The sequence below is a fragment of the Barbus barbus genome (genome assembly GCF_936440315.1).
Source record: "Barbus barbus genome assembly, chromosome: 9".
In the NCBI taxonomy this organism is placed as follows: domain Eukaryota; kingdom Metazoa; phylum Chordata; class Actinopteri; order Cypriniformes; family Cyprinidae; genus Barbus; species Barbus barbus.
In genome coordinates, this window is record NC_136737.1 from 13135926 (window position 1) to 13149664 (window position 13739).

The 13739-nt window shown below is 34.6% G+C and overlaps 1 protein-coding gene across 22 annotated transcripts in view; it reads left to right on the forward strand.

Moving 5' to 3' along the window:
* Positions 1–3190: 3190 nt before the first annotated feature.
* Positions 3191–13739, forward strand: part of LOC306875475 (receptor-type tyrosine-protein phosphatase C-like) — a 30676-nt gene continuing 20127 nt past the window's right edge. For 11 of the 22 annotated variants that reach the window (XM_079426060.1, XM_079426071.1, XM_079426075.1 and 8 more), the window contains exons 1-4: positions 3243–3527; positions 12322–12396; positions 13260–13280; positions 13391–13453. In XM_079426060.1, coding sequence (XP_079282186.1) covers positions 3473–3527; positions 12322–12396; positions 13260–13280; positions 13391–13453 — 214 coding nt within the window. In that variant the 5' untranslated portion in view covers positions 3243–3472. Of the gene's footprint in view, positions 3532–12321; positions 12397–13259; positions 13281–13390; positions 13454–13739 lie in introns of all 22 variants that reach the window. The other 11 variants (XM_079426061.1, XM_079426065.1, XM_079426067.1 and 8 more) reach the window with 8 other exon arrangements.

Below are 13739 nucleotides of genomic sequence, written 5' to 3' on the forward strand. Positions count from 1 at the left end.
GCCACTTTTACATATATTTTTAGCAGGTACACTTGTAGTGCGTCGAAAGGTACTTTTTTAAAGTCTTCAATCTGCAGTACTGGAATTACTCATCAGCTATAACAATTTGTGCAAATGTGGGTGGAGTTTATATGCCTGAATGTGCATTTGCTTGTGCAAAATTGCAAATGTGCATTTGAGTGAGAGAACACACTTCCGGAAGTGGTTGATTACCCTTTGAGCCAACTACCCACCACCTACTATTTTATTGTAATGTCTGTTTGAGGTATTGTACCTTGTTTTACACTTTAATGGCATGAATTCTTTTTTTTTTTTTTGGCCAGTTTTGATGCATCTAAACCATTTAAAAACCCAAAGCTCATCAAAGCAGATATATTTAGCCTGAGAACTTTCTCACTAATACTTGGTATCATTGCCACAAGTTTCGCAGGAAGCTGATTTTATAAAGTCTGGCATGCATCTTCTGAACAGTGATGTGACTGACAAACAAAAAGCGGAAAAAATGACAAATTTTACTTACAGTTTCTCTTAAAGTGCTAAAGAGAAGTAAAGAAAAGAGGAATTTACATATGCATGTACTTTTGATTCACTATATTTTGATACACAGGCATTTATAAGAATTCCCATCTTGAGTAATCAGTCTCTTTGAATTCTCTTCATTAATAATCAATATTTAAAGTTCATTTCTATCTTACTGTGTTATCTGTGTTCATATAGTCAGTAGATTGTCACTTTGAGTTTTCATCTTTGCACGCCTCTCTCTGTGCTACTTCCTCAAACAGGCAGGAAACCAAAAAAGAGAGGAGAGAAAAAAAAGAACAAGCAAGGAAGTGGTCTCTTGCAGCACTGCCTATATGCAGAGTAGCTTGGAAAGTGAGAAATAGTCAAGAAAGTTTTGTAAGCCATGTGAGAGAAGAAAATGTTTGAGTTTGACATCACCATTGAGTCATTCATGTAAATTGAGGATGAAAAATCTATATCATCATGATACCATTTTGTGTGTACATGACCCATGTTTAAATCCAAAAAATGTCACTTCTCATGAGACATTCACATATTATAGATTAGTTTGGTCACATTAAGCAAATCAGTACATACTGTAGATGATATCAATCATGCAAAAGAGATCCTAAAATACAAAACAAAAAATGTAAATATACATTAGCAAATACATTTATACTATTATGGGATACAAAGCCAAACCCTTTGGCTTGTTTTATAACATTATTACAGTGTATAAAACATAGAAGTCACAAAGTGACAGCAAAATGTTAAGAAAATGTAAACAGTCTTATTAATGGTGTGTGGTGGACTTAAGAAGCGAGGAGGCAGTCACATCACTGGCTTTGGAGTTTATTCATATTTATCTTTTCAGACCGTGAGTCAAATCCTCGTAGGCATAGAGGTGTAGTTTTCATTCAAAAGACTAGAGTGGTCACCACCTTACCTATATATATATATGTATATATATGCGGTACATACTGTATATACACTTCCCTCCAAAAGTTTGGAAACACCCCAACCTTCCTAAACCTTCCAACAAGACAATGACCCCAAGCACACTTCCAAGCTGTGCAAATCCTATTTGGAGAGGAAACAGTCAGCTGGCATCATGTTTGTCATGGAATGGCCTCTCCAATCACCCGACCTCAACCCAATTGAGCTACTATGGGAAGAACTGGACCGTGATGTCCGTAAGAAGTGTCCAACCAGTGTGAATCATCTTTGGGCAATCCTTCAGCAGGCTTGGAGTAATATACAGTATCAAGTCAATGTTTGAATAAACTGACAGCTCAGATGCCCAGATTATGCAGAGCTGTAATGGCCGCTAATGGTGGATATTTTTATGAATCGAACATTTAAGTTTTTTTTTTATGTATGAACTGTTTATGTAATAAAATATGTTTTCATAGTTTGTGTTGTCCCTTATCAGTGCAAAATTATCACAAATTAAAAAGGATTCATGCCAATATTGTCCAAAACCCCACTTTTCTAGGGCGTTTACAAACTTTTGGAGGGCAGTGTATATACATACATACAGTGCCTTGCGAAAGTATTCAAACCCCTTAATTTTTTTCACGTTTTGTTATGTAGAAGCCTTGTTAAACTGCTTTAAATTACTTTTTTCCACATCAATCTACACTCCATACACCATATTGACAAAGCAAATAACTTTTTAACAACTTTGCCAAGAAAAAAACCTTAAATGACTGAGAAACAAGATTATCTGGTCTGATGAACCTCAATTCCAAGCATCATGTTTGAAGGAAACCAGCTCTGCTCATCACCTGCAGAGTACCATCCCAAAATTAATGTGTGCTGGTAGCAGCCTCATGCTGTGGGGATGTTTTTCAGCGACAGGGACTGAGGGGCTCATCAGAATAGAAGCTCAATACACCAAAAATATTGAGATAGCCTTAATGAAAACCCAGTCCAGAGCATTCAGAACCTCAGACTAGGCAGAAGGTCCACCTTCCAACATGACAATGACCCTAAGAACACAGCAAGAGTGGCTTATCGAGAACACTGGGAATGTCCTTGAGTGGCCCAGCCACAGCCTGGGATTAAACCCAGTCAAATATTTATGGAGAAACCTGAAAATGTGTGTCTGCCCCATCCAACCCGGCAGAGCTTGAGAGGTGAAGAAGTGAGGAGAAGAATGGCAGATAATTGCCAAATGCTGATGAGCAAAGCTTGTCGCATCAAACAAAAAAGACTTGAGGCTGTAAAGGTGCTTCAGCTAAGTAATGAGTTAAGGGTTTGAATACTTATGCAATGTACTTATTTCAGTTGTGACAGTTTTGTTTTTGCTTTGCCATTATGGTGTGGAGTGTAAATTGATGTGGAATAAAAGTAATTTAAAGCAGTTTAACATAAGGCTGCAACATAACAAAACGTGAAAAAAATGAAGGGGTTTGAATACTTTTGCAAGGCACTGTATATATATATATATATATATATATATATATATATATATATATAGTTCCTTGTGAAAGTATTGTAACACTTTCTGTGTCTTTGAGAGTTGATTTGAAATGTTCACACATTCAAGTGGAGATGATTTTAATTTTAAATGTGCATCTTCTGAAGGCGCTGCTCTCACTATGGATGCAGGTTGTCGAAAAAAAAAAAAGCAAAAATGAGATCATTTTCTTTCATTTCCCATTTGAAGGACGACACAGTAGAAGGCGAGAGATGTGTGGCGTAGATGAAAAGGCAACTTCCTGTTAAGAAAGGGCCTTAACTCAAAGCTGAAGAGGAGAGTGTCTCTGACACTGCTCTGCTGTCTCTAGACCCAATTAAAATACAGCTTAAGGATTTTTTTGAAGGTGAAAACTCACCACCAACAGAACCGACTGATTAGACGCATGAGAACACGTAAGATTACATGAAAACAGAGCAAGAGAGACCAAAAAGCCAGTACGCTTTCTGATGGTTAACCCAGATCTGTGTCTGGATATAACTCTTGGATATGGCGAGATTTTTTGCGCTGGGACCCTTGGTTTTGGTCCTATGCTTGGTCTTATGTAAGTACAACATTTTTTTTATTTTAACAGGTTTTTTATCATTTAAAAAAATATATATATTTACAAGCAAATTTGTGATGGTATATGTATATATATATTATCTTTTTTTATTATTATATTTACTGCTGTGATTTGTATTATGTGGTATTTTGTGAATTAATTGTTTGCATACATGGTCATTGTTGTGGTGTAGATTAATTCATATTTTGGACCAGTTTCTGTGTTGTGTTATTACATATCTCTCAACAGTAAATAACTTTATTTGAACTTTATTAGTAAACTCTAAATAGAGTTTATTGAAGCGTATTTATCATCACTAGTTGTAACACAAAATGCTAACATAAAATGAATTAGTAAATGAGTGTTTCTTCGAATCTTGACAGGGATGTCGATGCTAATTAAATGTATATATGCAGGGCAAACTTATTTTGGCGCCTGAGTCCTCAATTTATTTTAAGTTTTGTTTGTTAGAAATATTTTTATTTTACTGAGACTCGCCACCTTTGTTCACCAAGAAGAAGGGGAATTCTCTTTAGACAGCCAAAGTGAGAAGTTGTTGCTTTGTACAAGATCGGAGTAAAGACAGAGCTAGCGAAATGTTGTAAAAGAGCGCTTTGTAAAATGCCTAACATGATTTTTTTGAAAGTTTCTGTGGCGGGACATTTGCGAGAGGTATGTTGGGTTCTAGATTGTATTACCTGGTAAAGGAGCTGTCAAAGATCTGACTGGATTGGGCGTATCCCCTCAAACTCACTCGAGGTTCTGCTAGATATGAACGGTGCGAAGGCCAAGCTGTCAATCAATCATCCCTGTTTTCACATGACTCATTCTGATGGATGCTGTTGAGGATCTTTTTGTTATTTAATAGAGTCCTATGTCCTGCTGTCTTAAAAGTAAAGGTTCTCATTTTTTTCTTGTGAAGAACCATTTTTGATGTTCTTGAGTTGAGTCCTTTGGAGTATTGTGGGAAAATTGCATCAGACTATTGCATCAGCAACTGAAATTTGTTATGTTTAATAATATAATATAATATATTTTTATTTAATATATTTCAATGTAATACAGTATATGTAAATTTTTTAATTGTATAATAAGTTTTTCGAGATTCAATTACATAGAATTTACTAGGTACATTTACATGTACTGTAAATTAAATGGGTATTTTCTCCAGGGGCGGTGCCTCATCCAGAAAAAAATAATAATAATAATGAATGAGAAAATAATCAACCCTGAAGATTAAGTGCAAAATTATAACGTGAAATATTACAAACGCTGTGCCAGAGTTAGCTAGATAGCTCATTTGCATCTGTAGACCCTGGGCAGGATATTGTTACATAAATTTCCGGCGAGCGAGAGAGAATAATAATAATAATAATAATATCAGCACATGACAATATCACAAGTTACAATTTAAAATCACACACACACACACACACACACACACACACGCATACACACAACAATCATTGATCATATACGTGATTTTTCTTAAGACATTTTGAGTGCACGTTAGACATTATATTGTATTGTATTGTATTATTCATTTGAATGTCTTTTGGGTGTCACATTGCATGATACTCTTGAACATGACGCCTCGCTGCACAGGCCTCTGACCACTTCCTTGTTCCATTTTGAGCCGGTTTCTGCATCTCGTAAATTTGCCGGCTAAAATGGTGCTTGTGAGAATCGCTGAAGAAGTGCCGCGAAATGTCTTTTCACTTTATTTAAAAGTCTTGTGGCTTGAGACAGGATGAGAATCCTTGTGACTGCACTGTACATGCAAATCACATAGAAAAGGAAGAAAGGCATCGAAAGATCTTAAGAGTCAGTGCTCATGGGAATATTCATGAAATCTACTTTTCAGGCTTATTTCAGTGTCTTTATATGTCCGTATGTTTATTTAAAGAACAGACTCGTCTGAAAATGAATATTCTGTGATCATTTACTCATTTTCATGTTGTTCCAAAACTGTACGACTTTCTTTCATTTGTAGAACACAAAAGAAGCTATTTAGAAGAATGTTCATGCTGCACTTTTCCCTACAGTAAAAGTTAATGGTGACCAAAGGTTTTGAGCCTCAAAAATGACTAAATGTATCATAAAAGTAGTTCATATGGCCTCTGAAGTCATAAAATATCTTTGTGTGAGGAACAGGCCGAAATTTAAGTCTTCAATCTTCATACAAATCTATCATATGACTTCAGAAGACTAGGAATATACTGCATGTGGATTTGATTGTGCTTTTTTGTCATTTGTGGAGCTGGTCAGCTCATGGAAACCAGCAGCATAAACATAAAATATCTCCTTTTGTGGTCTACAAACAAAAAAGTAATAACACAAGGGTGAGTTAATGATGACGCAAATGTCTTTTTCTGGAGTTAACTGTTCTTTCAATTACTAATTATGTGCATGATGCTGTATGAAAATTTGTGTTTTAATTTTGAACATTGGTGGATGTTAGATACATATACATTTCAAAATATCAAAAATATTATTTAATATGACCAAATCAACTTGACTCAAATAGGTTACAGCGACTAAAGTAATTTCAAGTGGGAAATCATGATCTCCTCAAGGTATCAACTGCACAATGTGTGTGAAACCACTGAGGCAACAATTAAATAATTGTTTTAGCATTTCCTCCTTAGTGTCTTGCATTTAAAGAACTCATAACTTGCCAGTTTCTAAAACGTTACACTTTATTACTTGGCAAAACCAATTGAATATTACATTATTCAATTTTTACAGCATTTGTTTTACATACAATTCAAGTCAAGTCTTGTTATTAGAATGATTGATGATTTCATGTCTGCATCTTAAGAATGAGCCATTTAAGTCACGAAGGCTGTATGTACATGAACTCTGCGGTATATATCTAGGCCTATGTCGCATTGCGTTGACCCAGTCTGCATTATTTTCAGTTGTGGGCAACTGCTTTGGCTTCAGTAGTTAGGAGACTGAAAAGAAGTGGCACAGTTTTTACAAACTAACAATAATTCAAAAAAGAGAGAAGACCATAAAGTTGAATAAATTTTTTTGTTTACCTGTATGTTCCTTTAACTAGCTCTCACACTATCTGCAAATCTTTGTGTTTTTTTAAAGATGATAGATACATGTTCCAGTAAAAATAGTGATTTAAATAGAAGTCAAGTTGAAGTCTGATATGTCAGGAAAGAACTAGTAAGAACTTGCATGGTGTTTTCCTGTAGCTGCAAGGCCTTTAAATAGTTTTTAACGATTATTTTGTGCTGCTTATTAATAGTTAGTAAGGTAGTTGTTTAGGTATTGGGTAGGATTAGGGATGTAGAATATGGTCAGGCAGAATATGTGCTTTATAAACAGCCAACGTGTTAATAATATGCATGCTAATAAGCAACTATTAATAGCGATAACTGGTCCCTTTTACGGTGGCCGAGAGAGCTCAACGCGCTGCAAATAGATAAAACACCTGCAAACAAAGAAAACTACTTCCTCAATTTGACAACACACGCGCTGCAAATGCTCACAACACAACCAAACAAAAAAACGCACTGCAAATAGAAAAAAACGCCTGCAAATTAAGAAAACAGCTTTCATCAGTTTGAGAACACACGCGCTGCAAATGCTCACAACACAACCAAACAAAGAAACGCACTGCAAATAGAAAAAAACGCCTGCAAATTAAGAAAACAACTTTCATCAGTTTGACAACACGCGCTGCAAATGCTCACAACACAACCAAACAAAGAAACTCACTGCAAATAGAAAAAACGCCTGCAAATTAAGAAAACAACTTTCATCAGTTTGACAACACACGCGCTGCAAATGCTCACAACACAACCAAACAAAGAAACGCACTGCAAATGGAAAAAAACGCCTGCAAATTAAGAAAACAACTTTCATCAGTTTGACAACACACGCGCTGCAAATGCTCACAACACAACCAAACAAAGAAACGCACTGCAAATGGAAAAAAACGCCTGCAAATTAAGAAAACAACTTTCATCAGTTTGACAACACACGCGCTGCAAATGCTCACAACACAACCAAACAAAGAAACGCACAGCAAATGGAAAAAACGCCTGCAAATTAAGAAAACAACTTTCATCACTTTGACAACACACGTGCTGCAAATGCTCACAACACAACCAAACAAAGAAATGCACTGCAAATAGAAAAAAACGCATGCAAATTAAGAAAACAACTTTCATCACTTTGACAACACACGTGCTGCAAATGCTCACAACACAACCAAACAAAGAAACGCACTGCAAATAAAATTTATTTGGTTGGGTTGTGAGCGTTTGCAGTGTGTTTCTTTATTTGTTTGTGTTGTGAGCATTTGCACCACCTGCTGTCAAAAGGATGAAGATGTTTTCTTGATTTGCTGGTGCTTTTTCTATTTGCATGTGTTTTCTGAAGTTGCAGCGCGTTAAGCTCTCTCGGCCACCGTACCCTTTACTAAAGTGTTACCGTGTAATAACTTGTAATAATACTAATAATAGTAACTTTACTGCCTTAAAATTTTAAGTAATGGTGCCAAAGTCAAATCTTAAATCCAAACTCCATTTGGAATGAAGAAAATCAGGTTTAAACTCCAAAATTGATTAGAAATGACATAAAATATTGTAACTAAAATGATTAAACCAAATAATGCTGAAAACATGTTCTGTTGGGGAAAGAGTTTTTAAGATTTAAAGGAATTATTTGAAATTTTATAGACTAAACATGAGTGTTAATTGTTGTTTATGTTATGTTACATTGCATTATTATTGAAAATATGTAATATGCATTGTTTTAATACTCAATGTTTGTGAATATAGCACAGTTTGGAGGTTTAGATCAAACTTTAAAAGCAGGTTAAATGTCAGCTTGCAGGAGATTGATGTTTTATGTGAACCTCATTGCGATTAAGACTTTTGAAGAAGACTTTTTGAAGAATCTTTTGAAAGTGAATCTCTCAAAAACGACAAGAAAATGACATCAAACTAGACATTTAAAGTCACTTTTCTCATTCTGTCGTGTTCCAAGTAATGGGTGGACCTGCTAAAACAGCTACGCTCAAGATGCATGCGCTTCAAGTTGTGAACCAAGTCGAGCAAAACCACATCCGGCAAATAAGTGAAAAGTACTGCTACTCTGAGCTAAAACTACAGTTATACAGCGTTAAAAGTAAAAAAAAGCTATTAAGAGATTTTCAGATTTATAAAAAATAATAAAGCTTAGCTATCTTAGTGTCAAAAATACCAAATCTTTCCACAAAATACTTTATCTTGACACTGCATTAGATTAGTAGTCTACAGTGTTCTAGTTATAGTCGAAGCTCGCATGTAGAAGATTTAGAAGAGTTGCATAGATATAATTTGCATATCTATAGGCTGTAATCTATAATTATCTACCCCCTTCCACAGGAGTACATTTGACCCCTCCCCCTTCCGCACACGTACAGTGAGTTATATGGCAGTATATATCTGCCAGAATCACATATACGCAGTGTATACTCAGCCGAACAAAAGAAAAGAAAGCAAAGCGCCAGAGCCTTGAGAAGGGGGAAGGGTTTTGTCGAGCTACGGGAAGCTGTGGTTGAGAAAATGAAATAGTTTGTGTTCATGCTACGTTTCCATGGCAGCCAGGTCGCACCACATACAGACCACTGCTAGTAACTCCCTTCCCCTTTCTGACCAAAGCTGACAGTTTTTACAAGGAGCCTGTCTTGAGTTTCAAAGAAAAGAGATGCGGAATATAATGTGAAGGTGTTTTTTAGTGTGCAATAGTTGATTTGTTTTTAAAATAAACAGAGCTTTTTAGTTGTCAGGGAACTCGTTTATAAAATGTTTGCTAAATAATTTGTATTAATCAAATTATAATTGGTAAATATTTGAAGATACTGCCATTGCTACGCTGTTTTTTTTTCTTTTCTTTTTTTTAGTAAGCAAAATAGTAAATAAAACAAAGATTTTATAGGTTTTACAAGACAATACTATTTCAGTTTTTCAATTCTCGTTAAAAAATTTTGCACGTTAAAAAATAAATACGACCTCACGTTGTGTTAGTCATGTTTACACACTGCCTCCGAAACTTTCGTCCGTCATTAAAAAAATTTGGATTGGGTTAAATTTTCTGTGTTTTTCGCAACTGTAGCAAGCATTTTGAGACGTGTTTGCGCATGATGAATTTTTAGAATGACAAATACGAAAAAACACATACGAAAATTTCGGACTCAGTGTGCAAGGACCTTAACTTACTTTACTTGTCTTTAGAATTATTTGTGAAATTTGCTAGCAATTTCTGAGTGAAAATTGTTTCTACACAGTTTTTTTTTCTCAGACTTTTAGAGTACAAATTTCTTTAAGTTCTATACATTTTAAATATTGTGTAAATTCCCTATATTATCAAGGCATTATTTTCAATATGTTTCACGGTTGTAGTAAAAATTAAAATCGGGTTCTATATTTCTACCTTATATCATGTAAAACATTGGCTTCATCAAAAGAGTTGAAAGTGTACAACTTACTAGAAGACACTTTGGTCTTTTGTATAAGTTTGTAATTTTAGGTGTTTGTAGTTAAATCCTGTACTGGACCACCTAAAATGAACTTGTTTTCCCTTCAGTCACATGCCCCTCACCCACACACACTGAAAAAACAGAAGCGACAGGTAACTCTTTTGACATGCTGTATTGCAGCAGTTTGTGAAGGATAGTGATATGGATAAGGATATATGAGATGATGAAAAGGAGAAATCTTTTTAAAATCTAGTCAAAAACATGTTGCAAGTTTTTAGATTTAAATGTTTATGTTGATGCGTCAGTTGTGTATCACTATTGGTTATGTGTGTGTCTGTGTCACAATTTTTCTTTTACATAAGACTGTATTTTTGGGTCAGAAAATGTGTGTGTATATATATACATATATATAAGTGAAAACTTGTTAGATAACTTATTGTTTCATGCTGTCAATCCATCATTACAGTCCCTCAGTCAGACTAGATATTTCTTTATTCATTAATTTTGTATGTTTTGTTTACTATTATGTACTATTATTTTATTTTTATTTTTGAGAGAGAGCGGTAGAGTGAGTGACCCAAGCAAGAACATTTTTTAGGGTACACCAGGCTTCACATTTAAGATCCTGTGATATAATTAAGAATATTAAGCATCTGTTTTTGTTAATAAAAAAGAAACCCAGATCCTGTGCTTTAAAAGTATGTGACTTGCTAGAAAGATCTGCTTTGGTCTTTTGTATAAGTTTGAAGTTTTAGTGTGCTTGTAGTTAAATCCTGTACTGGACCACCTAAAATTAACTTGCTTTTCCCTTCAGTCATAGACCCCTCACCCACACACACTCCTCCAAAAATCACAAAACCAAGTGAAACGGGTAATAGTTGTCCTCTTTTGACATGCACTCTTACAGCATCCAGTGGCATAAGGATGTACGAGATGATGAAAAGGAGAAATCTTATTAAAATCTGTTTTAAAACATGTAGCAAGTTCTTAGATTTTAGTCATTTGTTGAAAATGTTTCTATTATTTCTACAAAAAAGTAACTCTGAATATGTGAAGTGGCGACCATCAAGCACATCATTTAAAAATGTGTTTTTACTGTGTTTACTGTTTTATATATTTTAAAAATAATATATTTGTATTATAAGATATTGTGAAATATTTTAAACATATTAAACAAACATATTTGGACAATAAAAAGATATTCAATGACTTTCACGTCAACAATAAAATAAATAAAATAATAAAATATATGGGAAGTATAAGCTGAAAAATGACTTAATATTCTTTAAATTGTTGACATTTTCAAGATTTTTTATTTTCAAGATTTCTATTTGTCACATACACAATTATACAGAGTATAACCAGCAGTGAAAAACCATATATATAAATATACATACATGCAAATATCAACAATTTAAAGAATAATGAAAGTCATTGAATATCTTTTTATTGTTTGCAGTAAATTTGAAAGTGCATGGCTTGACAGAAGACGCTTCTTTGACCTTTTGTAAAAGTGAAGTACCTAAAATGAACCTGCTTTTCTCTTTAGCATCAAACACCTCACCCACACTCACTTCTGAACAACCCACAAAATTAAGTGAAACAGGTAATAGTCGTCCTCTTTTGACATGCTCTCTTGCAGCAGTCAGTGACAAGTAAGGATGTAGAAGGTGATCAAAAGGAGAAATCTTATTCAAATCTAGTTTAAAACACGTGGCAAGTTCTTAGATGTATACAGTTAAACATGTATACCATAATAAGTGTTTTCAAACATATTTTGGGGATTTGGACATATTTTTGGACAGTTTATATGATATAAGTTTATATTATATAAGTCTTTATGAATAATTATGCAATTATGAAAAATTGTTCATGAATATTGAGCAGTTTTTCAACTTTAAATTCTCATGTCTTTTATTGTTGACATTGAAGGTTGTACACCCAGTCAAACCTGGTCTTGGATGAATAAAATATATCAATTTCATTAACATTTTACAATGATGTCCCATTAGTTAATGCATTAACTAATATTAACTAATGAGCATTACATTTGTTACAGTTTTTGAAGCATTTAAATACAATATTTAGAAGTATTTCCGTTTTTATCGCTAGTTCGTGTAAACAAATGTTGTTAACTAATATTATTAAATGGTAAGTATTAAATAGCATGTTATATAACATAACAATTTTAATAAATATATGTAGCTCTTTTTGTGGTTAGTGTTGCATTTTGTTCGTTAATCCAATGGAAAATGCATAAATTTTATGCATTTTTGGATCCAGTTTAAACTATATAATTATGTCAATTAGGTGTCAGTGCTGACCAATCCAACCCCACCGCCATGCAACCCACTTCTCTTAACCCTGCCTCACCTACCAAAAAAGGTAACCACAGCACACACACACTCCAGCATTATACAGTATCTCTCTCAATCAATCTGTCCCACTCATGACCTCTGACCTCCATCCTCCCATCATGCTGCACTGCAAACTCTCCTTCAAAATCTCATCATCAGTGCTGCTCATGAGCAGTGTTATATTTTTATAATGTTGCTAATCTTAATATATTAGAAGTTTTTCCTATCAAAATCTCATACCTTTTTCAGTTTCTTCAACTTTTGACTTTTCTCTTTTTGGTTGATGACTTCACGTGATAAATAGATATGGGTCACACATATGGGGAGCAAAAGAACATTAAACAATAGCCAAGTCATTATTTTAGATGGCCGTTGCAAATAATGGAAAAAGTGAATGGCATTTCATGTTGACTTTAAAGTCTGTAAAGGTAAGTCATTTTAAATGAATATGTGACCCCTATCCTGGGAACAGATGCCAACACACACAGTATTTCCACACGCATCCCACAACAACACAGTTTAACCACACAGTCTGCATCAGAACCAGTAATGAAGCGCTTGGGTTACTTGTAGGTGAATAGACGTTGCGTGTCTTCCAATTTTCAGTCATATTCATTAGTTTTTGAAAACATTTGCATTATAGATCACATATCACATATCTGTTCTGAGAGCAGAAAAAACATTGCTAAGTGCCAATAATACAATTAATTTAGCCACATAATCATGTATAGTTAGGAGAGCAAAGTCTTTTAAAAAGCAGGAGAAAACACTTTTGGCACAGAAAGCGTTCACTCTGCTGGGTCTCAGAAATAATTCAGTGATAAAAGGTTCAGTTGCACAATGTAATTGATGAAGGTGATTAATATGTTTTTTATCTCACACTTTCCACAGGTGCAGAAACAAGTGATTCAGGTAAGTGTTGCTCTGTTTCTGTTATGCTGTTCCTGATTTGAACATATGGGTCATAGAATATATATCAGTGAAAACGTCGACTTCTTCATGCTGTCAATCCATCATTACAGTCCCTCAAACAAATCTCTCCACTCTCACCACTTCACCAAACACACCTGCAGACACCACTGAAGGTAAAGCTGGCATCAAACTCACACTCCTGCATTATTATACTCTCACACACAGTCTCTCACACTCTGACCTCCAGCTTCCCATCATGCCATGCTGCGAGCACATGTTTCTCAGCACGAGGTGTTATTAATATGTTTGTTGAGACCCAAGCTAGCCCTTTAAGCCTACACCAGGCTTCACATTTAAAAATTTTTACTTTTTGGCTGATGTCATCTGCTGTATATACAGGCAGCAAAATAATATGAATCAATAGCCAAGACATTATTTTAGGCTACTGTTGCAAGTAAC